A 26,978-nucleotide genomic window follows, 5' to 3' on the forward strand; every position below is an offset into this window, starting at 1 on the left:
AGATCACAGTTAGTAGCCTGAGTTAGGATGTTAACACAGTGGGGCAGGCCCCAGAGTCCATGTCTGGCCAGTCAGGTACTGGTGACCATGACAGGGGAGAGTCCTGTCCTCATGGAAGAGGAAAAAACAGACAAGGCAGTGAGTAATGTTATTTTTGGGACTGATAAATGCTGTAAAGAAAACCAAAGCAGGGTAGGAGATAGAGGGACAGAGGGAAGGCTATTTTAGATCGTGTGGTCAGGATAGCCCTCTGTGAGAAGGTGAAATTGGAATAAAAGTCTGAGTGAAAAAGGGAATTGAGCGACAGGAAGGTCTGAGGAGAGATATTCCAGGCAGAGGGTACAAAGCCTCCACCATGGGAATAAGTGGGGAGTGTAACAACAGCATCAGGAAGGCACCTGAGAGTGTGAGGGAGACATGAGCAATAGAAAGCCTTTGAGGACTTCTTAAGGACTTGAGATTTTATTGCCATGGTGCTATGAAGCCTCTGGAGAGTTCTGAGCAGGGGTATAACCTGCTCTGATTTTCCTTTCCTTTTAGAAAAAGATCACTCTGGCATATGTGGAGAAGAGATCATTCACGTGAGGGACTTCAGATAGGCACATTAGGAGGCTTATGATAGCAGCCGGCGTGAAGAAAATACAGACATTGCTTTACTTCAGGCCTTTAGGCCAAGGTCAACTCATACCAGCACAGGGCAAGGCAGTGCGAGGAGCCCCTAATGTCTCAGAGGCCAACTAGGGTAAGCGGTACACCCGGATTTGGGAAGAATCCTGACAAGAAAGGGAAATGAATGGGAACTTCTCAGTTGTTGACCTGTAATTGGCTAATGAGTTCTCTGATGGAACGGGAATCCTTTCATTTATCGTAACCTTTCTGAGCAGAGTCTTCAGGGCTAAAATCATCTGCTGCTCCCCTGGTGAAGGGAAGCCCTGGACCTGAAAGTAGGTGCACTTGCCAGGCTGTCCTGGGGAGGGTGCCCCAGCCCCCACCGGTCCACGGTCCACAGGCTGCAGTGTTGGGAGTCAGTATTTTTTTTTTTTTTTAAAGGTTTTATTTATTTATTCACGAGAGACAGAGAGACAGAGAGAGAAAGAGAGAGAGAAAGAGAGAGAGAGAAAGGCAGAGACACAGGCAGAGGGAGAAGCAGACACCATGCAGGGAGCCTGACGTGGGACTTGATCCCAGGACTCCAGGATCACGACCTGGGCCGAAGGCAGGCTGGGCCTCCCCATGGGAGTCAGTTTTGAATGCGGATTCACTGCAGATGTCTGATGAGAGCCAGTCTAGTCTTTTTGTTCTTGAAAGGGTGGTTTTAGCATCTCAAACTGGGAGGTGACATAGACCATTACGTAACAGAAGGAATGGTGGCACAGAGTACCTACAGGCACCTTTTCAAGGCAGTTTCTGCTCTGCGCAACTTTATGCTAAAGGATAAAGCCAGTCTGCTTGGGAGATGCTTGCCAATGTCTACATAAGAAAGTGCCAAAGAATCGAATCTGAGTTTATGTGAAATAAGGACTTAAGCCTGCTTGTTTTTTTTCCAAGTTCCAGGGCTAAAGAATCCCATAAAATTCAACCATTGATGCCTGGGAAATGTCATCGTCCTAGAGTTTTTACCTGCCACTATCAAAGTACATGCAAATATGGATGAATGTGGCAAAGTTATTCTGTTGGTAGATAAGTGTGGAACTAGAGGAGGGTTATCAGAATCTGAAAGGTTATTCTAGAAGGGATTGTTTCATGATACTGTCTTTTGAATTTGACATAAAGAGAAAACTACAGTATTTAGCATTGTTTCTTTTTTTAAATTGTTTAGAGTCACGCATGAAGAAGGGTTAGGGATGCGTGTATATATACGTGCATATACATGTCACATATTGTGAGATGATATGTTGTCAGGTAAGTTGGTATCTCCTGATGATGCTGAATAAGCCTTTTCTAAAACACCAAGCAGAATTGAGGGAAATATAAGGGGTTTGCCTTTGGCACTTTACAGACAAATTTACTGCAAGCAAGAGACAAGTGGAAGCAGGACTGGAGCTTATGGTGTGACTGTTGTTAAAAGAAAAGAAAAATAGTGAAAAGGACGATTTTTTAGAGGGTGAGAAAACCAAATGAAAGCGGGCCTTTGACTCTAATTAAAACTTTGCAGAAGGAGGGACGTATCACACTACCCAAGAGACCATGCTGCCGCAGATGCTCCAGTCCACCTCACGAGGAAGAGAAAAGCAAGCACAAATCAAGGTGATCCTTAGCACTTGTACGAGACAAAGACAAAAACACCTTCCAGGGTCTGTTACGGGGTCAGGAGCTGAGCAGTGCTTTACACCACCTGCACCTGCAGATACACCTTCCATGTGGCACCGAAATTCAGGTTCCTCACCAATGATAGGGTCTTCAAGAAAAAGGTAGTATCACCTTGAATTCTGACCTTAAAATACCAGGAAAAGTAGAATATATTTATGGTCCATGACATATGTCAATGCATAAATATGTAAATATATCTTACAAAAGGATAACATTTTTAAGTTTCTCATCTTTAAAGATCAATCTTTAGTAAATTCTGAGAATGCAGCTTCCCAGAAGGATGCCTTCCCTGAATTTCTGGAAAGCTGGTATTTTCCTTTATGTTCTCCTTGAGTTTAGTAATATAATAGGTCATCTTTCTGTGTCTATATGAGTAAAAGGAACAGTTTCATGACTCTGCGGTATAAATCATAAACACCAAAAGCAGTGATGTTCAATTAAGGGGGATATGTCAAAGTTTACAGCTCTTAATGAAAGACAGTACATCATCGAACCATCTTACCTGTCGACGAATTATTCCGAGGTCTCTTTTGGCTTTATTCACTAGAGCCTGAATTTCTGCAGGATCCTTTACATTCTTATTTTCTCTGAAGGCATCTCTTATCCTCCTGACAGCATAAGTTCTAAATGAATTCAGGAAAAAAGAAAAAATGTCAGCAGTCTCAAACTATGCTTTTAAATGAAATCAAAAGTCTTTCCTCACGAATTAACTGTCTGTATTCCCCTGTGGATAATCCACTTAGATCTTTGCTCTTGGGACAGGCCCATCTATTACTATTCTGGGATGACTAAGCAAACAGATTAGGGAAATAAATCTAGCACAAATAAATCACATATAAATGGCAAACTGCTACTAAGATTACGGGTTCTTTAGTTACTCATGTCTGAGTTCTCTTCATCAACGTAGATAATTGAACTTTTAATGTACAGAGACAAATCAAGAATTAAAAGAGGTGAAATGATGCACCCTATATTCATGCGCCCAGATAGTGATCTATGCCTGACTCGGGTCAGCTCTCCAATCTCGTCCCATCATTTAGCTGTTTATTCCTCTTTGTAATATAACATACAACGATTCATATTGGGATCCTGCCACAATCCAGAGTGGAGATTATACCAAAATGCTTTCTTCCATCTTTTTTTTTTTTTTCTTGATTCATTTGAGAAAGAGAGAGAGAGAAGGAGCCCACGCATGAGCACATGAGCGGGGGTGGGCAGCAGTAGAGAATCTTCAAGCAGACTCGCCACTGAACAGGGAGCTGGACAGGATCCCACAACCCATGAGATCATGACCTGGGCTAAACCCAAGAGTCAGATGCTTAACTGACTGAGCCACCCAGGCACCCCTGCTTTCCTTCATCTTTAAAGTGTATGCATGTGCACGTACATGCACACAGAAACACCCTCTCCCCAGCAATATAAATTACATGCAGCACAGGACAGCAGTTCAAGAGCACGGCTTTCAAATCAGACAAGCTTGGCTTTGTTCCAAGCTCCTACTGTTTGTGTGAACTTGGGCAAGATTCTTAACATAAGCCCGTGTTTCCTTATCTGTCAAATGGGCATAATACCACCTACCTCTCAGGGCTGCTGGGAGGATTCACCTTTATAATGTATGACTGGTATTTGGCACAGAACTGGCTGCAGAGGAAGATCCAATCAATGAAAGTTCTTCTTAACACCTTACTGCCATTAGTCTTAGCCTCATCTTTATCCTGTATCCTCAGGGTCATACCACAGTGTCCGGACAGAGGGCAGAATGGTCTGGATAACCAAGAGTACTTAACAGGATACACCCCACATGCACAGTCATGGCCATACCCCATGACCTCCCCATCTATGCAAGACTGCAGGAGACTAAGGAGGAGTCCAAGCCAGTCACATCAGACACCATTTTCTCTAGTCTTCTTATGATCTCAGATGTCTCTGCTTTTAACTTTAAACACCAGCTAAAGAATCCATGTGAAACTGATAATAACATTTGCACATAGGGGGAAAGAGATGAGAGAAGTGGAATATAATTTCTCTGGGAGTTGGGTGTACGTTTTGGGAGGTGGATATAATTTACTGGGAAAAACCGTTTTAGAGAAGACTACTTTTGTTTTCGATCAACTTTCCTAAAGTAAAGAGAATTTTTAAATTAAAAATCCAAATGTTAGGTCCCTTTGTGTTTAGAAGCAAAAGTAAAATGAAATCTTGTGACATTAAGAATCGTGATGGAGCAAGTCAGACACTTTTTAGTGTCTGGGGAGACTTTCATCCGAACCCTTGGTGCACCAAGTAGAGTATTTGCAGAGGCGCTCCTGGGTGCTCAGGATCAATCTTGGGGCAGCCATGACTGGAAATGGAATCCCTAAACTAGCAGACATTATGTAATGACAGGGGCTCCTTCATTATGAAGACTTGGAAAGAATTTTTACTAATAGACTATATCAGCTATTCCCCTCTTGTATAGCTGCTAATCTAACAAGGTTTCATATAATAGCTAGGAAAGCTAAAAGCAATTTCTGAGGTACTCTCTTGCATAGCATGATGGTTATTAACAAAGCACAACATCACTGCCCTTCCTCACACCCACACTCCTCAAAACAGCTTCTTTGTGGGTGATGATGGGAGCAGAGTGGACACTATAATTTAATTCTAATATCTTGTTTCACATGTACAACTGGTTTTAGAACCGGAATTTACCCCAGGGAGTCATGCGTTGTTTTAGTTCTTCACTCAGGATGTTACATGGGCTTTTCAGAAAAATAGAATGGTCAATAGTAGCCGTTACTACCTTCATTTGGCTAAAAGTGGTAACTAGCCCAGAATAGCTAGCAAAAAGAGGAATATGGCTCTGAACACAAAGTCTGATGTTCTTCTAAAGTTTAAGAAATCAGAAAATAACTTACGGTGCCCAATGATTTCTATCAACTGAGCTCAAGATCCAGCAAATTACATAGTCGGCTGGTATTCTCATTGTCTCCCCACATCTCCAAAGTCCACACCTAAAGGAATAAAGCTCTAGATGTTTGAATTAAATGTGTCTAAAGCTATCAAAAGTTGTCGTTCCAATTTGAGTGCACCTCTAACATGAATGATGTGACGGTGGCTGTCTTTTCTTTCTTATTCCTCCTCCTCCACCATCCAAAACACAAGGTGTCCTTTGCCCCAAGAGAAGTCATGGCATTGGCTCAGAACCATATAAACGATTACTATTGTGTGAACAATTTTTCAGTTGTGTGAATTATTTTTTTTACTAAAAGATGTTTAATTTTTCTTGAAGGGGAAGGAGGAGAGGAAGCAGAAAAGAGAGCGTTCAGAGAGAATCTTCAGCAGGCTCCATGCCCAGTGCAGAGCCTGTCGTAGGCTCAATCTCTCCACCCTGAGATCATGACCCGAGCTGAAATCAAGAGCTGGATGCTTAATTGACTGAGCCACCCACGCACCCCAGTTGTATATGAATTATTTCAAAGGGTTTTAACTTTGTGAGGGTAATCACAAATCCTCCTGAACCTTCAAACTTTGTAGGAAAGGGCTACCTACCAATTATTTCAGTTCTGCCCCTGCCTGGTTTTTATCCTTTGTGTTTTTTCTGCCACTACTATACTAAGGTAAACCATTTATTCTTGAACACATTCTGGCTATTGGCCTCCTGACCCTATGACTGAGCAAAAGCATTTCAAAGAAAAATGTGCAGCTGCTGCCATGAAAATGTGCAGCTGCTGCACAATGTCTTGCCTTAGGATGCTCCTGATATGAGTCTGATGCTGTTTGGAATAAGGCATGAAAAATTAGCACATAAAAGCCAACACTGGAGATCCCTGGGTTGCTCAGTGGTTTGGCGCCTGCCTTTGGCCCAGGGCCTGATCCTAGAGACCTGGGATAGAGTTCCGCATTGGGGTCCCTGCATGGAGCCTGCTTCTCCTTCTGCCTGTGTCTCGGCCTCTCTCTCTCTCTCTCTGTCTCTCATGAATAAATAAATAAAATCTAAAAAAAAAAAAAAAAAAAAAAAAAAAAAAAAGGCCAACACAACTGCAAGAGCTATCAACTCCGGGAAAGCAGGCCACATCCACAGAAACAGTAGGGCTATGCTGCTCAGTCACCTCTCACTCTACCCTTCCGAAGCTTTGCGGACCCTCTGTGCTTCTTTGTGTAGATTTCCATTTGGCTTTTCTTCTCCACCACAACCTTTGCCCTTTGGTCTGCCACGAGACCTTCAAGTGCACACCGGCTCTACTGACTATCCTTTCACCATGCAAGGATCAAACCCCTTTATGAGATTCTTCTAGCCATCGTAATTTCCCAGCTGCAAAATAAACAGCAGACAGTAATGAAGGCTCTGTAGTGCCCGAGGTCTTGCTTAACTTTCTCCCCTTCCAATGCAGGCCATGATAATCATAGCATTTGCAGGCTCACATTGGTTGTAGCACACGAAAGGTGCAATTGGGAGACAAGCTGATATAATTTGTGTCATCCTTCATCATCACCATCCCACCCCACATGCTGGTTTCTCTGCTTATCCGTCCTGTGAAAATACTGGTGCTTCTTCCTTCTTCCTCTAAACCCAAGTCAAGTATCCCGGTAATAAAACAACTAGACACTTCTTTCAGCCTCTCGGGTAAACTCCTTCAGTTGCTTGGAAGGACATGTCCTCCATTAACATATCAACTCAAATGTGCTTTGCCCCCCTGAAGACAGTGCTTTCTTTATAGCCACAAAGAGAAAGCTGCTTAATTTTGCTATGCCTCCAGATTCCAGGGCCAGTGTGTTCTGGGATCCCACTCCTGCTTATGGGTCATTAGTTCATCCTTGCACATCTTTGAGGTCAAGCTGCCTAATAAATCCATATTGAAGCCCCGATGACACGGTCATCTGCTGACTTCTTGATGTCAAGACTTAAGATTCATCGAGTCTTAATATCCAAATGGCACTCAGTGCATATGTAGGCTTACCTGTCTTAGGTAACTTGAAAAATTTTAATTTTTAATAAAAACAAGATCTTTTAAAGTCAGTAATTTTTGTAATGAGATAGATAACAGTGTTTGCAATCTTTTACTGAGTTATCTACATTTGCTTTACTGATGGAGAGTTTCACAGTGAGAGGGTGTCTCGTCTTGTTTTCTAGATCTACTCGTATTTCTTCCTAGGCTACTTTGTGATGTTGCCTCTTCTATGTTGTAGTCTCTAGGGCTCCCTACTGGACCTGTTTTCTTTTTAATAAAATCTCCTCCACTAATTGAATCTGTGCCCAAGGTTTTACTATCATATATATGACATTGGCTACCAAGTCTTTCTCTAGCCCATGCTGGCTTTCCGAGTCCTAAATCCATATAACCCAACTGCCTTTTGGACTTGCTAACAAAAGACACTCACTATACTCACTACAGCTTCTTTTATTGAACACTTTGAAACTGAAGTCATCATCCTATTTCCCCCTAGGCCCCAGAGGCCAGTATTTCCTTTGTAGGTAGGCGCATTTTCAAATGGCTATCTAAATCAGATGTTTGGGGATTCACCCTAAATCCCCTCCTTTCCCATAGCTCCTTATATGCAATCAAGCACAGTATCTCATTCTTTCAACCTTTTACATCTCTTCTGAATCACCTTCCACGTCTCTAAACCTTCAGCCCTAGTCGTGGTTCACGCTCTGATCTCTCACACTAATGCAATAGCCTTGGGATTACGGTGTGTGTGGTGTACGATAAAATGGATACTAACAACAACAGGAGAGAAAGCTCAAGGACTATTTGAAGGTCATGAGTACTCTGGGTAGATAACAGGATGAGGGTCAGATCAGAAAGCTTCCTTCTTATGAAATTAAGTTTCCACTAGAATATAAGCCCCATACAATAGAGACCTTTATCTTTCTTGTTACCCCGGATCTCAAGTGCATAGCTCAGAGACTGTACTCAGTAAATATGTGGGGAATAAATAAACTTCTCAAGACATCATAGGTGGTATTAAAAAGATCTTTAGGAAAAAGGCCAATAATCAATAAGGAAAACACAACGAAGTGTTATACAAAAGGAAAGAGAATGAAAAGGGTTTGCAGCACAAAGACTGAAATAACCTTGGAAAGGTAGTGGTTACAAAACGTGCACTGAGAATTTACTTAAGAATTAAGTACTGAGGGATCCCTGGGTGGCGCAGTGGTTTAGCGCCTGCCTTTGGCCCAGGGTGCGATCCTGGAGACCCGGGATCGAATCCCACGTCGGGCTCCCGGTGCATGGAGCCTGCTTCTCCCTCTGCCTGTGTCTCTGCCTCTCTCTCTCTCTCTCTGTGACTATCATAAATAAGAAAAAAAAAAAAAAAAAAAAAAAAAGAATTAAGTACTGAGTGCCTATTATGTAAGCACTAAATGAGGTACTAGGCCTACATTGGAGAAAAATAAGGTTTTGGACTCAGGGACTATATAGGATTCTACACAGAGATGAAAGAGGAAATAGAAATTATTTAAAGTGAACACAGAAGGGCTAAGGAGAGTTCCAGGGGGCAATGGAATAGTTCTTAGCTCGACCGGGGTGGTATTTTCACAGGCCTTTACATTTGCCAAAACACTGAAATTGTACACTTAAAACATATACATTTTATTGTAGATAAACTTTTTCTCACTACGGTGACTTTTTTTTTCTTTCAAGATTTTATTTATTTGAGAGAAAGAGAGAGAGAGAAAGAGAGAGAGAGAATGAGTAGGGGTGGGGAAAAGAGGGAGAGGGAGACACAGACTTCCTATCAAGCAGGGAGCCTGACGTGGGACTTGATCCCAGGACCCTTGGGATCATGAACTGAGCTTTAGGCAGATGTTTAACCAATTGCATCCTCTCCCTAGGGTGACTTTCAAGGGACATTGAAAAAATAAATAGTATAGGAGTCATATTACATTTGTCTACTTTTAAGAAAAGCAGAAAGATACCACCAAATTAAGACTGCAATACTAGAGAATGATTATGTACATGGCTGAAGTAGAAATTAATGCTGCATTCTAGAAACAGGGTGGAGGACAAACTGGAAAATCAAATCTGAAACAGAAAAATTATGTAAGTTGAGAGATATGTAAGAAAAAAATTAAGCTTCAGAGCAAAGATACATAACCTATGAATAAGTGTGAATAAACTGAACTGGGTAGGAAATTAAAGTTATAATGGAAGAAAATGTCCCAGGAGTGATTATGAAAAACTGAGAAGACTCATTGAGATTTAACCACCAGAGTACAATGCCAAGATATTTACTTTTAAAACCCTGAACTCCAAGGTCAGAGAAAATGTACTTTAAGAAAGGGTAAAAAAAAAAAAAAAAAAAAAAAAAAAAACTTTAAGTAGGTAATAGAGAATGGAATATAGATTTCTGTTCTCAAAGCTGCCAAGAGAAAGGCTGCTTTCTGCAGTCATTTGCTGTCTTCAGGGCCCAAAGAGGGGAACAAAATAATATCTATGATTGGTGGCACAAGTACCACACACAGGGCACTATGCTTAAGTACGTGGATATATATGTTCTCATTTAAACCTTACAAACTATGGGTCAGAGAGAATTAGAACATTTAGGCCAAGATTACATGTCTAGTAAGTGCAGAGCTGCGTCCTGAACCCCATTGACTTACAGTCTTATTTTCAACTCTAAGCTATGCCTCCTCTAGAGGTCAGTAAACTCTATCCAAATTTCGAAAAGAACTTGGTATAAGCCAAGTTGTTAATCCTTTGAAAAGGCATTAAAAAAATGGTCTCTTGCATCACAAAGCTTAAAAAGATCATCTGGTTTCTCAACATTGCTTCAAGAGTTCCTATAGTTCAAGGACCAATCCTGTCTTATGAAAAGAGAAGCAGCTGAGAGCATTACAAGGGAAAGAGCTATTGATATAAGCAGTAAGAGTGAGTGAAATAATCGAGATTAATTATTTTAAAAAGGTGGACAGTGATCAATAAGAGGAGTTGTGGACTGAGGAGGTGAAGTTACTACCAGAAAACCTACTTTGGAGACCAAAGCTCCTTAGTCTTGGGGCAGCTGCTATAAATAAAACCTACTTCATACTTCTCTGTTAGAATCCCCTAATGGCTTTTCATTATCTTCAGGATAAGGGTCAAATGCACGGATGGTATACCCCTGCTCATCTCTCCCACTCTATCAAGCGCCACTTCCAGCATGGACCACCAACAAGATGTGTCATGTCCTCAGTCCTCTCTCCTTCAGGCCTGCTACTCCTCTATACGAGGAATGTCCTCCTCCAGCTTGGTTTCTTGGCTAACTCCTACTCGTCCTTAAAGACCTAACCCAGTTAGAAACAAGTATGACAAAAGATTAATATCCTTAGCATATACATAGCACATATAAATCGAGTGCAAAAGATGTTAGGACCACAGTAAATAAATGAGTAAGAGTCCAGAAACAATAATTCACAAGAGAGCACAGTGACTAAATTTAGAGAGATAAATGTTCAGTCTCCATCATAATTAGAGAAATGCAAATTTAAACAAGCTATGATTTTCTGCCATCAAATTAGCAGATTTTTTTTTTTTTTTAAAACAAAGGGCCAAAAAACCAAAAACAAAAACGAAAACAAAGGGCCTTTACGTACTGCTGGTAGATGTACAAACTGTACTTCCTGTGGGGAAAATAGCATAATAATGTGTAATAAAGTTCATAATTGTTTATCTAGTAATTCTACTTTTAGTAATCTTACAGAACTATTTGTAAGCATTAAAAACAACCCTAAATGTTCAACAATGGAGAAGTGGCTACATAATTTATGAAATTATGCTTTTAAAATCAATGTTTCAAGAAACTTAAAGTCCCAGGTGCAAAAGTCAAAGGTGTAAAAAATGTGAGAAAGATTAGTCTCCCTCCCAGTTCACGCTAGATGCAATCACAGCAGTTTCTTACTAGCTGTCAGAGAGTAGGTTCTTGACAAAACCTCTGTATTCTTTTCTTCCTCAAGTGGCAGCATTCTACACACGATGGGTACCTTTAATTCTTCTATTGGAATGTTATCAGTGAACATTTCAGATCAATACAAATGGATGGAGCTGACTCATAAAAGGTTGTGTCATATTCCACTGTATGGATGAAGTAGGATTCATCCACCCAGGCTTTTATTAATGGATATTTAGGTTACTTATAATCTTGCTCTTACAAACAATGCTGTAATTAATCAATATCCTCGTTTACTATAGCATCACATATGGGTGTCTACGAGATCAATTCTGAGAACAAGAATTTGTAAGGCAAAAGACATATGTATTTACGACTTTGATAAAATATTGTCCAAATTCTGTGTAGAGGTTCCATCGGAAATAAATGTGACTCTTTCCTAACATCTTTGCTAAAACAATGTATTATCCAAATTTTGATCTTTGTTAATCTAACAGGTGAAAACAGTATCTTATTTTATTAAAATTTTTTGTTGTTGTTGTTGAGGTGTAACATATAACATTATATTGGTTTCAGGTGTATAACATAATTTGCTTCCTGTATACACAGTGAAATGATCACCACAATAGGTCTAGTTAACATTTGTCACCATACAAAATGAACTTTAAGGACTTACTCTCCTGGCAACTCTCAAGTATGCTCTGTAATATTATTCACTATAGTCAGGATGCTGTATATTACTTCCGTATGACTTAGAACTGGTTGTGTCTCTTGACTCTCTTCACCCATTTTTGCCTACTTCCCAACCCTTTCCCCTTTGCCAACCACCATTCTGTTGACTGTATTTATGATATTGGTCATGTTTTGTTTGGTTATTTGTTTTTTTTTTTTAGATTCCACATGTAAGCAAAATCATATGGTATTTGTCTTTGCCTTACTTAGAATAACTACCTCAAGGTTTGACTGCATTGTCACAAAGAGGTAAAATGTTACTCTTTTTTATGGCTGAGTAGTATTCCATTGTATATGTGTATATATATATATTTTACATACACACATATATATACACACTTTACACATATACTTACATATATATACACACACACCCCACACCACATCTTCTTTGTCCATTCAGCTACTGATGGACACCTAGGTTGTTTCTATACCTTGGCTATTATAATGCTGCAATGAACACAGGTAGGTGCATATAACTTTTTGAATTAGTGTTTTCATTTTCTTCAGATATATTCCCAGAAGTAAAATTGCTGAATCATATGGCATTTCTATTTTTAAGTTTTTTAGGAACCTCCATATTGTTTTTCACAATGGCTGCACCAATTTACTTTCCTACTAACAGTGCACAATGGTCCCCCTTTTTTCCATACCTTCACCAACACATGTTATTTCTTTTCTTTTAGAGAATAGTCATTTTGACAGGTGTAAGGTGATTTCTCTTTGGGGTTTTGATTTACATTTCTCTGATGATGAGAGATGTTGCACATTTTTTCATGTGTCTATTGGCCATCTTTATGTTTTCTTCGGAAAAATGTCTATTAAGATCTTCTGCCCATTTGGGGAGAATGAAGCTGACCACCTTTTCACAAGCTTAAAGCCATTTGTATTTCTTTTTATATCCTTTACGTTTTTTTGAATGATTTTTTCTTTTTTACCCCCAAACCTGGGTTTGGTGGGTTTTTATTTATTTATTTTAAGAGTTAAGAGATTTATTTATTTATTTATTCTTAGAGACAGAGAGAGAGAGGCAGAGACACAGGCAGAGGGAGAAGCAGGCTCCATGCAGGGAGCCTGACGGGGGACTCGATCCAGGGTCTCCAGGATCACGCCCTGGGCTGAAGGTGGCGCTAAACCGCTGCGCCACCAGGGCTGCCCTGATTTTTTTTTTAAATTCATTTGCAAGATCTATTGTGAGTTGAAATGCTCTCCCCAGTTTGTCCTCTGGCTTTGTTTATGATGTTTTTGTCATGTAGAGATGTTTAGTTTTTAAGGAGTCAAGTGTTATCAATTTTTATGTTATGGCTTCTGGGTTAATTATATGTACAAAAGCTTCTCTACTGTGCGATCACACAAAAAAAAATTCACTCATGTATTCTTCAGAATCTTTATGGATTCATTTTTTTTGTTTCACTCTTTCTGGAATTTATTTTAGTGGGAGGTGTTGAATATGAATCTAACTTTAGCCTCTAAGGGTTAGTTTTTTAAAATGAAGGCTATAGCTATATACCCAGAATGACCTCCATTGTGGAATATATAGGCACAGAAAAACTAGAAGGAAATATAACGGCATGCTAACAATAATTACTTTCAGTTACTAGAGCCTATGCTTTCTAAATTATTACACTAACCATAATTTCTTCATAACTTTTCTTTGAGAAAATGAGAGCATGCCCAGCTCCAGAACTTGCCAAATAATGAGAAGGGGCCAGTGGAAGTTGGAAACATCCAGAACGATGGTACCCATTTGCCAAACATGGTGATTCTTCTTCTCCAGTTGTGGTTGGTGGCCCAGGTCTAGTTATGGAAAAGACAGATGTTTGAGTAAATCCTATTTCCAGGTTTGACAGATGAAAGTAACAGAAGGGCAAGACAGAGAAAGACTGAGAAAGACAAAGTAGGGGAGAGAGAGAAAGAAGAGAAAAAACTGCCTAGGGCTCAAAGGAGGTGGTGCTAGGAGCTTCTTCCCCCATGGCATGAACTTCTGAAAGTTCATGAATTTAGGCTTAGGTTCATGAACTTTCATCCCACTCAGCCCCCTTTTGTGGGATTTAAGTTCTAATCTACATGTCCAATAATAAACAAAGAAATTATGATAAATTAATAGACTATATCTATTAAAATAAATTTGATAATTATGTACACATGAGAAAAAACATATTCAAAAAGCACTATGACCTAAAAAAACAATTTCATATAATTACAGATTTTCAGGTTTCTGAAAATAGGGAATTTTATTTTATTTATTTATTTTGAAAATAGGGAATTTTAAAAAGTAATAGTCTCTTAAAAAAACAAACAAACCACTAAACTAATAAAATAACAGAAAGAAAGGCGCCGTCATCCCGTAGCAGATGTTCTGAACCACTGGCCCTAGAGGAAAAATGTACAAGCATTCTGTCCAGGTTTCCTTTTTGGTGCTTAGAAACCTTTAATATCTTTAAACTATAATTCATCAAAGTTGAACTTGTAATTATCACTTAGATACTTCCTCATAGCCACTGACATTTTGTTGCAAATAAGATTTTTCAAAATGTAAACCAATTTATCAAAGTAAAGGCCACCTATAAAACTGTGGCCTAGCTTTCTGCAGTAAAGCATACAGATCAAGTAGTGGGTATGTCCTGGCTTCTCTTTTATTTGGTTTTAGACATGGGTGTTAGGCAGTCCTGCACAAGCTGGAATCTAAGAACTGGTGACAGAGGCTCAGATCCCCAGTTCTTTCTTCACATATTCCTGGCCTGAAAGATGAACAGGTCCTTCATTTGTGGAATACAGCAAATGCTCAGGGGAAAAACAAGATAATACTCAAGTATGAATTATTTTCACATCCACAAATCCTCTTCTTATGGAATTGGCCGTTTCTCTTTTAAAAGTTATCACCGTGACATAAAGGCTCTGTGTGCAGGGACAGGGTTTTCTGGCTCTGTTTACCAAAAATAAGCTTTTATTTATTTACCAAAAATACACTACATTTACCAAAAATAAGCTTGACCTTGTCCCACGAAAGCAAGTTCAAGTTTTCATTATGTAATAGGGGATAAAAGTCAGGCTACAGAATACAATTTTAAGAATTTTATTTTAAATTATAGTGTGAACTAGCCAGTGTAAGACATGACCTTTAGATGATTTAAAATTTATGGAGAATAACTATCCAGAGTAAGAATATTCAATTAATTACTTCTGGATTTTCCATTTTTGGGGGGTATAAAGCAGGAATGATGGAAATTACTATTGGTCATTAAACTCAAATGTCTCATTAAAATTTCCTATCAGGGCAGCCCAGGTGGCTCAGTGGTTTAGCACCACCTTTAGCCTGGGGCGTGATCCTGGAGTGCCGGGATCGAATTCCACGTCAGGCTCCCTGCATGGAGCCTGCTTCTCCCTCTGCCTGTGTCTCTGCCTCTCTCTCTCTCTCTCTCTGTCTCTCATGAATAAATAAATAAAATCTTAAAAAAACCTAAAATTTCCTATCAGTGCTGCTAAGGAGCCAAATAAAATGCATTTTGCTTTATCCTTTCCTCCTGCCATCAGTCACCAGCAACAGTAAATGAGCAATGAAGGAAAGACATGAGGGAACACAGAAAGATAAGTCACTTGGTTTGTGCTCAATATATTATTAAGGATAATTCACATACCAGAAAAAAAAATGCAGAATGATTCTACCTATGTCTTCTTACAATGTACAAAATAGAATATTTTCTGTGTTATTCAGAAGGAAAGAAAAATCTACATAAAAATATTCTGGGTATATAGGACCCATACCCATCCGTAAGAAAACTAGAAACCAGAAGAGAAATAAAAAGGATGTCAGGGCCTAGACACGGCTGCAAAGTACAGTCAAAATCCTGGTGAGCTTCCCCTGAGTATCCTGGCTTTGGAAAGGACAGTAAGGGACAAGTTGGGTCTCAATTCCCTCAAACTCTGAATACTGGATTGAATTCAGGGTAAGGGAGGCCATTAGCTAACTTTGCTTTGCCTACTTGGAGTTAAAGGGCTCTGAAAGCTATATGTAAATTTATGCAAATTAAAACATTAATCACAGCTCTAGATTTACTGACAAAATCTGGTAGCCCTTTCTCCCTTTGGAGAGCTTTAATTTTGCTTTTCATAGAGAAGAGGCATCTCTAAAGTCTTGTCTAAAATTCTATGAATTTAAAAATGCAATTAACCTCTATGTCTCCTGGGATGTCATAAGCAGCATGAGGCACAGAATATCATGCACTATAATTAAGGGATGGTTATTTTGATCTAGGTGCTATACTGCCTTGAAACAGAGTTTGTTTGCTTGGCCATCTATAATACAAACAACTTGTTACTGTATCTTTCTTCCAAGTAGGTCAAAATATTTCCATGCATTACATAATTTCCATAACATCTTTGTGAATCATCTAGTAGGTGTTTGTGTGTTAAGATTTAATTTTATTTTAAACAACTTGAAGCCTTTAAAGAAAAATGAGCAAATGTCTGTATTTACAAATTTGGTTGCTGTTTATCATACTAGTTTTTCATATTAATAGTGACTAAATATTAGAACGACACTTGCCATTTAACTGCCAATACAACAATAAAGTATACATGGTAGGTCAAACCACACATGCAGTTTCAAAATAAACTCTGATGATTCATATAAAACTAGCTCTCTTCATTCTGCCGAAGGACTGGAGGCAACAGGCATCTTTAGTTGTGAGTGTACTACATCTTTCCCTTCAGGGTATGCTGTGGCTGAAGGAAGCTGGCCGTAGGCTGTCCCTCTAACCTTCCATGTCTTGGTTACTACCTACAGCTCCTGTCCAAAGTCAAGTGTTGGTAATTCTCGTGGGATACAGATAATTCTGAAAGGTAGTGACACTTTCTGGACACTTAAGTGCATGCCATGGTTAGGAAGACATGGTATTCTGAAGATAGGCAATTAAATGCCATTACATTGACAGGAGCCAAGACACTTTACAGAAGTGTAAAGAAGTGCAGGAGAGGAATGTACTGCATTGCTAATAAAACCCTGCACTATAATGTCACTGGGCTTTTTCCTTTAAAATTTGATATTCTTCTTCTAACTGCTTAAGTCCAAGGTCTTAGCAACTGCTGCTCTTTGGATGCTGACCACAACTGTGATATACCAGGTCTAACTGGTAAAATAAAATATGAAGGGCTTTACTCCCTGCCACTTAGATATTAGCACTGAAAACTCAGGGATCAGAAATCTGCGATAAACTTTGATTTTGAGTTGCATGAAACTTTTATTACTTGGCCTAAATCTAAGGCTGACTTCTCAATATACATAAATGCTCAGAGCACGAGGGCAATTGGCCTCAGTATTGTCTGTTATTCCATGATCCAATAAGCCCAGCCCAGAATCCACAAACGGCACGTTCACGGTGAATACTGGGCATACAAACTGAAATCAGTTCCATCTTCTTTAACTACCTCCTAAAACCTTAAAAGTGTAAATCTTGCATTAAAAGCCACAGGAGTGTGATAAACAGTATTTACTCAGAACCACTATCCATGGATTAAGAAAAAAGAGAGGCCCCAGACAGCCTCTTGGCCCATGTTCAATACACTGAGGTTCAGTTGGGAAGCCTTTCCTTGCTGCATTCGTTTGCAAAACATGTTTCCTAGAAATAAGGAGTTCGGTGTAAATGATCAACCACAGCCACAGCCGGCAGAACACGGGTGACCTGGTAGGTTTGGGGAGGACCTTCCAATTGCCTAGCTGAGCTTTCAAGAGACTAAAGCAGGTGAAAATCAGATCTGACAGCATTTCCTAATATGTGTTATGTGGGGGAAAAAAATCCACTAGTATCCCCTTGGGAAGAGTTACCAAGAATAGTTGCATATTAAAACAGTAAAGAAACCTGGAAACATGGGAAGACAAAGCCAGGCACCCAGATTCATTTACGGAACCTCTTTGCACCCCGAGTAATACCCATTACATTTTGGGAAATGTTGATCTGGGCAAAATTTCTACTGAGGCTGCTCTTTTAAGGTTCAAGAGCTGGAGGCTGAATGGGCAGGTCCCTCACCTGCGACAACAGTTCCCACCTGCAAGTCCTGCTCAGTCATTAAAGGCTACTTACTGAGCATCACAACTGACCTCAAACCCTTCTCTCCCAACAGCTAAGTGGTCCAGCACACTGACTACATACCAGGCACAGCCTTACTACTTTACTTGTATCTCCATTAACCCTCCAGCAACACAGCCTAAGAAGGGTACCAGCTGTGTGTGAAATCCATTAGTTACAGCAGAGATCCTTACCAGAGGTCCCCAACCTTTTCTCCCCTAAAGTCCCCTGCCACCCAGACCCCACAGCCACCCCAAAGTCAGGTCACAGTAACAAAGAGGATCAGAACATTCTGCCCCCAAATATGCCACTTTGGCATTTGGTTACTTTGAATGGCAGGCAGTTGAGAAACAGGAGATGCAGGAAGGGCACTCTGTCCTCCTTCTGTCCAGAAAGCAGGGGATAAATTTCCCACGAGAAAGGTGTCCTCCCAGTACCAGGAAAAAGAGAACATTCTTATTACTGGAGATGGGAGTCTACACCAAGACGAGTCTGAACAAAGAAGCCAAATGAAAACATCCCTTATAATTCATTAGTTCCCTCCAGGTGTTTCCTAGTCACTTTCCTATAATACGCTACCCGCCAAAAGCCCCAGTCCTTTTCTGTGCCTCGTCACTTCTCCACAGTTCATCACCCTTTGTAAAAATGGCATATGAGTCCCCAAGTCTAACTGCTTTATGGGGGGCTTCATTCTTCTATGTAGCCATCCGCATGCCCTATAAAAATACTAATATGAACAGAATTTGTATACTTTGTCTCCTGCTAATCTTTCCACAGTTTAATTTGCAGATTCCAGGCGCAGAACATTAGAGCTCTCTCATGTTTTTCCTCTGCTACAGTGGCCCGTGGGATTGCTCAGGACCGTGGGCTGTGGCTGGTTGAGGCGATGCTGGTTGACCTGTGGATGTGCCACCCAGTCTTGCCTGAGTATCTTGGATCAGGCTGTGATTCTACAGCTCTTCCCCCAGCTTGTCCCTTCACTCCTCCACTGTAACTAACCACTTTGTTTTGCTTAAAGGTAGTAAAAAAACGTGACTCCAATTTCAACACCTATTTCTTAAAACAGCCTATACTATATATCTTTCTATCATGATGTTATTAAAAAAGTAAAAACTCACTGTTATTTAAGATGACTAAATTTATCACTACTTTATTTATCACCACTTTAGTTCTGAAGTATTAGTTTTGGGGGAATCTTCACCATTATTTAAAAATAGTTATTTTATTTGTAACCAATATCTCTGAGGTGCAAAGAATGACATTTTGGGGCACGTACTTATTAGTCAAAGGAGAGTCACTAGCCCATGTGTCTGCTCGCTTGCACACACACATCCATTTAGGCAGCAGGTACTGGGTTAGGTAGTGAAGGTTCAAGTGGAAGTAGGCCAAGGCTTTACAAAGCTCATGGTGTCAGGTACATACTCTAAATTATTCTAACAGGGATATTTATGAGGAAGGAGGGAATAACTTGGCCTGCGGGTTTGGCAAGTCTTTCTAGTAGAGATAAACAGATAAACATCTTTGAAAGATAAACAGAATTTTACCACAGTGCAGCAGCCATGCTACAAAGGGAGGTCGATGACAAACTCAGAATTCAAAATCCCGTATTTCTAGATGACCGGGAAAATGTATGGAAAAGGAAAGAGGAAAATATGGAAGAAGGAACAGAGTTTTTTTTTTTTTTTTTATGATAGTTACAGAGAGAGAGGGAGGCAGAGACACAGGCAGAGGGAGAAGCAGGCTCCATGCACCGGGAGCCTGACGTGGGATTCGATCCCCGGTCTCCAGGATCGCGCCCTGGACCAAAGGCAGGTGCCAAACCGCTGCGCCACCCAGGGATCCCAGGAACAGAGTTTTGGAGGAAGGAGAGACGGAAAGAGAAAAACTACTTTTTTTTTTAAACATGAGTCTCTGAACACAGGATGGAATTCTCTGGTAATATTTAGTTGCTAGATCAAGGGAGAAGGAAAATACTCTTTGCAGTAAAGTTGTGGTTTTAGTATTATAGCTTGCAGGGAAAATTTCGTTCCCACCAGTGAGCACATACATCCAACTTCCGTGCCCCACAGCTTCACGGCAGTCCCATTTCCAGGCCACCTCTTGGCCTCTAGCATGTTGTTTCTAGCCTTACGGCGTACCTCCATTCCACTGCCTTGTCCCCGCGGGTTTATGGATAGTGTATCACCCCACCAGGTTCTCCATCTCTTCATGACAGGCAACCTGACCCTGTTCATCTTTCTTCCCCACAGGCCATACTATGCTTTGCTTATAATAGGCACTCTACAGCTACTGTTCAATCAAAAAATCTTACTAGAAAATGAAATACCAAAAATTGTCATAAAAATCTGTGACCCAATGGTACATGTAAGATTTCTAAACCAATAGGAATAAAAATTCAATTATATTTAGCCAGAATTCTATGTAGCAATTAACTGACACTTGCTATTATTTTTTAACCTAACAAGCAATTTTAGATATTTTTTATTTCACCTACTAACCACATGTTTATATCTTTTCCTCACTATCATTTAATAATTATTGTAGTGAGTTACCAATGTTAGACAGTTCTGGAAATAATGTACATGTATCTCCAATTACTGTACATTATTCTTTAACATTTCCTATATTAAGCATAATTTGGACACATCATCACAAGTCTATTCCTGCAACAACATCACATATGTGGTTAAATTACTTTAGAATATGTCAGACAGAAAAAGTCTGGTTGTGGTAGTTTTAAGTACGTGGTTTAAGGCCTATTCTTTTATCTCTGCGTCCAAACTTGGTTACAAAGCAGTTTCACTGGAAAACAGTGTGTTTATTGATTGACTACCACTGAAAAAGCTTTTAAATATAAGATGTTCTCACTAGTTTAGAGATTACTAACACATAGATTAATAGGGTTGGCTTAGAACCAGAGAAAAGAGGTTATCCCCGTGCTAAACGCTCAACTCTATCCTTCTGAGGGACACCGTGCTGACAAAGCTAGGACTGTTTGAAAAGAACAAAGTCCAGTAGTCTCTCCTTATCTGTGGTTTTGCTTTCTGTGTTTTCAGTTGCATTTGGTTAACCAGTCTTGAAGCAGACGATCCTCCTTCTGATGTATCCTTGGAAGATCAATGTAGCCTAACACTACGTCACAATGCTGACATCGTGCACCTCACTTCATCTCCTCATATGGGCATTTTATCATCTCACACCATCACAGGAAGAAAAAGAGTGAGTATGGAACAGTATTCTGGGAGAGAGAGACCACATTCACACACCTTTTGTTACAGCACATAGTTGTAATTATTCTATTTTATTACTAGTTACTGTTTTTACTCTCTTACTGTGTCTAATGTATAAACTTTATCAAAGGTATGTACATATAGGAGAAAAACTGTGTGTGTACTATAGGGTTCCATATTTTTTTAAAAGATTTTATTTATTTTTCATGAGAGACAGAGACAGAGAGAGAGGCAGAGACACAGGCAGAGGGAGAGGCAGGCTCCATGCAGGAAGCCTGATGTGGGACTTGATCCACCCTGGGATGGGACTCCAGGATCACACCCTGGGCCGAAGGCAGTGGCTAAACCGCTGAGCCACCCAGGAATCCCAGGGTTCCATATTATCTGTGGCTGCAGGCATCCACTGGAGTGTCCCCTACCATGGATAAAGGGAGATAAAACATCTCCCTACTTGAGCACAAAAGGAAAGGTATACCCGTAGGCAGATAGGTTTTGACAAACATGGAGAATGGTCTTAAGAGACAATGGTTTTGAGCTCAAAATACTATTTTAAAAAATCAGCCTTAGATAACATTTTCTGAAATCGAAGTCTTAATTTTTGGTACATGTTAAGTGGCTTATAGCTCAAAATAACCCTGTAGGATAAACCAATTTAGTTATATAGGGGTTCATTCTATCACTGATTTGAATATTTCATCTAAAAGTTATTTTAAGAAAGATGGTCCACTGAAATAGCCTCTTAAGAAAAACCTTAAAGGTATAGAACTAGAGTGGTTCCAAAGTTCTTAGAAGTCTCTGGTTCTGTCCATGGCCAATTCCCTCAAAGTAAAGTTAAAGCTTTCATTTTCTATTCAGTTTAGACTTTGCCTGGGAGTGTAATTCCACTCATTGCTGCTCAAAACATATCAAGTCTCTGACTGAAGTAAGTACAGTTTACGTAGGATTGACTAAAAGGCAAGCCCTCTATTCCTCTGGATACTTGGCTCTATCTGTGGGTTATGTCAGGACCTAATCTTGGGTCTCTTGTGGAGCTGCTTCATTGCCTGTGGTCTGGTACCATTAGGCTGCACTAGGAGATGCCAGAAGAAACTGTTCTTTGAAACTGATTGTATTTCTGCTAAGGATGTAGCCCTTCATGAGAGTAATCTCTTGAGTTTTCATGCCAGGAAGAGTGTATTTCTAAGCAATTGGGTGCTTATATATCAGACACTGTGACTCACATTACCATTCATGGTCTTCTCTTTGCATAGGCTAGTAGGAAGCTCAGAGCCAGACCAGAGGCTGCTCCTGGCTGCCAAATGTCCTGTCTTCTCAGCACCCATTTTGATTGTTAGCCTCATTCTAGTTTTCCTATCCTTATTTTCCTGATCTTCTTACTTAAGACACACATCCTGATTAAAAACACGTTGAAATAAATTAGGAATAAAATACAACACAGCTTGTTTCAGTTTATTTGAGAAAAGAAGTTATTTGCAAAGCTTCTTATTTATTGAGAATTTGGAACACTGCTAAAAGACGATAAAGTTCCCAGGCTAGCCCAAGGAAATTTAATTTAGCCACAACATAGCAAGATGTAGTGTGAAGAGAAGCTACTGTCATTCAAAACGAGTTCTGAAGGATAATTCCATATTCATGTTAAAAAAGAAATCTCTCTCATTAGAGAATTTGTGTGTAAAGACATATCACGGATTACCCAAACTCATACAGGCACAAGATACATAAGTTAAGTCAGCTAAGAAATTCATAAGCATTTAAATAAGAGAAAGTCCAAGGGCCTTATAAATAATCCATATTTTATTCAGTTAGGTTGACTTGCTCTTTTTTCCCTTATATAAACAAATAACTAAAGGTAATTTAATTCAGTGAAGAGTAGTGAAGTGAATACAGATCTTTGAAGAATAATAAAATGTTAATTTTATGATCCTATTTATTTTGCTAAAGCTTCATGATAGGACACAAATGCAAATTTTGACTCAGGGGTCAATTCTTAATTTTCCAGCAGTAGAAAATGAAGTCTGAACTTTATAAGCAAATTCGACATATTTCATATAGATAAACATAATAATGTCTTGGACATATTCAGAGGTCTAGAGTGTGGCTCACATTTACTGGGCTTTCATTCAGCATTTATGCATTTGAAGACTACCTAGTCAAATTTTCTTGACAGATCTTGGCTTCTAGGGGAAGAATTCTGCTTCTTTTAACCCTTGGTGCTACTTTTAAATGCATGACTTCAGAGAGTGGCACCACTGGATTTGGACTTAGAGAACCATGCTGGTGATGAGAAGAAGGATGCCTGGTAGCACTAAGAGCAGAAGGTGCAGAGATGAGTAGGAGGCTGCTATAAAATCCGGACAAAATCTGATGAGAGCCAACAAAGGGGACACAAAATTTCTGCCAGTAAGAGAAATATGTGAGAGATAATCCACTGGGCAAAAAGAGGGCCCTGTGGATAAAATAAGGAGAAAAAATGAAGTGATTTCTAGCTTGAGAGCTGAACATCCAGACAATGAGAGGGAATGCAGGATGGTCATGTTTGCCGGGGGGGGGGGGGGGGGGGGGATGCAGGATTTTGTGCAGACACACTGAATTTGGTAGCATACCCAGAAGATGAAGGCAGGCTTTGGAAAGAAGGGTTTGCAGGCTAGGGGAAAGCGTAAACCAAGGGGGAATCATCAGAGCACACAGGGTTGAAGCCACAACTGATTAGCACATGTGGGGGTGTGAGGTCAAAATGCAATGTAAGGGAGCTTTCATATTGAAGGAAGAGAGATAGCGGAGGAGGAGTGTCTCAAATGGGGAGGACACCAGGAGACAGTGGTATCCTGCGTCCCAGGAGGGAAGGAAAGATGATCATGGTGGTAAATGGGCCAAAGACAAAAAAGTAACAGAAGGAATTTGGCAGGGCAGACTGCAGTGGAATGAGGAGTAAGCAGAAAGCATGTGTAGACCATTCCTACCATGAGCAGGCTATCGGGGGATCATCTATGTTAAAAACAGACAAACCACACTGGTCTTTTTTTCTACAGGATTGGCTACTGGCTCTTTTAGAGTCATGATGTTTTCCTACAGAAGCTGGTTGTCTGTTCTATAAGGTTCCTTTGGCACAAGCCCTCAGCCACCATTCTAATCATCCCCATAAAGGAACAGATGCAGACATGGGGCAAGACAAGAGCACGAGCAACCAGAAGCATGGGAGGGAAGGTGATGACAGCAGCGGGACACTCACAACTCCACAGCTCCCATTCTGTACCAATCAGGAAGGAACTGGGGCCTCTGGTCCAGAAAGATTTCCTTCCCTTAAGGTAAATGGGGCCATGTGGCCTTGTGCATGACTCATAGCACCACACATCTTCCTTGGGAGGATGGCCTTTTGGTAGTCAATCCAGCTCTGCCAAAGCTAGCCTCACCTGTATTCTACTGCTAAAAACCTCTCCTCATGGCACAGTGACCCTGCATGCTCTTTCTGCTTGTTTTGATTAATCTCTTTTTTCTGATAAAATCCTGCCTCCCATCTTCCTTTCTTCTTCTTCTTTTCTTTCCCCTCACTATTATTTGGCAGAAATACTATCTTTCAATAATACTGCTTCTACCCCTCATTGATATTTTAGAATACGGCAAGTTAATTATTTTCAGTTTATATCCCCCTTTGTGATAATATTGCCTTAGAGTATGCACACACATTACAAAATATTTACTTAAGAGACCTAAAACAAAATATCAGTTGGGAGCAACGTCTATTAAAATATCAACTGTGGAATGACAATTTTAAGCATATGTTTTGTCTTCTGTCTTAAAAGGAGCACACAATGGGGTCATCAACCTGGAGCAAGAGAGGCGCTCCAAAGTCAAGGGGGCGTCCTGGGGGATTCCCACAGAGGACTGTAATCCTCAGTAGCAGCATTCAATGGGAGTTTCAGATTTGTGAGCAAGGCCAATGGAAAGCAAGATGAAATTATTTAGGGAAATTAAAATTACACAGCCCAAACTTGGACCTGGATTTTGAAGTCAAGAGTTACTAAGAACAGAAGGTGATGTCAGTAGGTCCCCAGGAGAGGTTTCGACAGACAGCTTAGGTGCACCTATTGATGGGACACCAGAACACTCTGATCTATCTCTTATGCCAAGAAGTCCACCCAAAGAGAAAGAGCTGCATCTTACTGTGGAGACAGGTGGAGGCTGAGTCATCAAGGAACATGGGGAAAAGAGTTGGTACTGGAGGTACACAGGAACTCATTAACTCAGTTCCCTATTGGCTGTATCATCTTAGGTTTGCTGCTTTACTGCTCTGAGCTGCAGCTTCCTTACTTGCAAATTGGGGGAAATTAAAAGATCTGCTTCATGGAGTTTTTATGATGATTAAATGAGATGATGCAAGGAAGGGCCTGACGAGTCTGGCTCATGAGAAATGTTGAAGTATAAAAAGGCTGCTATTAAAAAAAAAAAAAGGCTGCTATTACGGTTGTATTTGTAAAATGGAGTAGTAATATCTATTTTACAGTAATTCGACACTGAACAAGACAATGCATACTAAGGATATGATATACAGTGCTTGATTCACAGCATGTGATCCACCGATGTTAGTTCACTTTGGAGTCCCCCTCTCTTCTTTCCCTCTAGACACTAGGGGATCTGTGTGAATATGGAACAGATACCCCTGAGGCAGTAAACAGCCTTTGTGCGAGGACTGATTTTATTAACATTATTTTAATCAGAATTTGAATAAAATCAGTTCTCCCAAAGCTTTTGACCACTGGAATGAAACTGTAACTAAGCCTCAACAGAGTACAGAATTTGGTACAACAAACACATGTAAGACTACTACCTCCAATGGATCTAGTTAGCAAAATGTTGGAAGGCTTCTGTCATAATACGGTCTTACTGGAACAGAAACTCTATGAACGCAGGCCCCGGATAAGTTTTACTCTCTGCTGCATCTCTAGTGCCCAGCAGAATGCCTGATACACACTGGAACTTCAATACATATTTGTTAACTGAATGAATACGGCTTCCAGGGATATGTTATATGTCAGTGTCTTTGTGAAAAAGTTACCATCCACAAGGATCATGGAGAGGAAAGCAGGCACAGGAGGAGGCCCAAAGGCAGCTCTGGTGGTGACAGTGGACAACTGACATACCACAGCATAATGATACATGGCACTGGCCTGACTCAGGAATACTGGGCATTCCAACAGAGCCCTTCAACCTTAACCAGGTCATAAAAAGAAGATAATTTCAACCTAAGTAAGACAAACTCAAACACTCCCAACCATATTACCACTACCTTAATTTGAAAGTGCTTCACAGATTATAAATTCTCATTTAATAATTTGTTGGCCTGTGTGTACTTTTTATTAGAGTCCCTACTAAGTCAGTGGGGGTGGGGGGGAGGTCTAAAAAAAAAAAAACACAATATGAATGTGACAAGATTTCTGCTCTTCACAGATTCAAAATATAACAGGAACCAGCAAATCTTTTTTCAAGGGCAAATTCTGTTAATTCATCCATCTGCTCTACCCATACTTGACCCAGGTGTTCTGGCTCCATTACGGAGTCAGATACTCAGGACTCTAGAGAGATTTATGACCCTGGAGCACAGAACGCAGGTCTCTAAACCTTCTGTCCATAGCTCCCATTCTCTTGCACATGTTAAAGACTTAAAGAATAGAAATCAACCAGATTCTCTTTTCTTAGGTTCCAATATTCTCAACACATTCGTTTTCAGGCTGGCAAACGAAAATATAAAGGAACTGCAAAATGAAACAGGCTGTGCTGTAAGGTAGTAACTCTTTCC

General features: G+C 40.1%; 1 protein-coding gene across 18 annotated transcripts in view; it reads right to left on the reverse strand.

The window, feature by feature from the left end:
- The window catches only part of LYRM4 (LYR motif containing 4), a 159,850-nt gene that overhangs the window by 116,236 nt on the left and 16,636 nt on the right, over positions 1-26,978 (reverse strand). For 8 of the 18 annotated variants that reach the window (XM_049105992.1, XM_049105991.1, XM_049105989.1 and 5 more), the window contains 3 exons: positions 13,521-13,686; positions 3,889-3,951; positions 2,813-2,933 (listed from right to left, as the gene is read on the reverse strand). In XM_049105992.1, coding sequence (XP_048961949.1) covers positions 2,813-2,933; positions 3,889-3,951; positions 13,521-13,636 — 300 coding nt within the window. In that variant the 5' untranslated portion in view covers positions 13,637-13,686. Of the gene's footprint in view, positions 1-2,806; positions 2,934-3,888; positions 3,952-13,520; positions 13,687-26,978 lie in introns of those variants that run through there. The other 10 variants (XR_007408414.1, XR_007408415.1, XM_049105996.1 and 7 more) reach the window with 3 other exon arrangements.

Source organism: Canis lupus, chromosome 35 (genome assembly GCF_003254725.2).
Source record: "Canis lupus dingo isolate Sandy chromosome 35, ASM325472v2, whole genome shotgun sequence".
Classification (NCBI taxonomy): domain Eukaryota; kingdom Metazoa; phylum Chordata; class Mammalia; order Carnivora; family Canidae; genus Canis; species Canis lupus.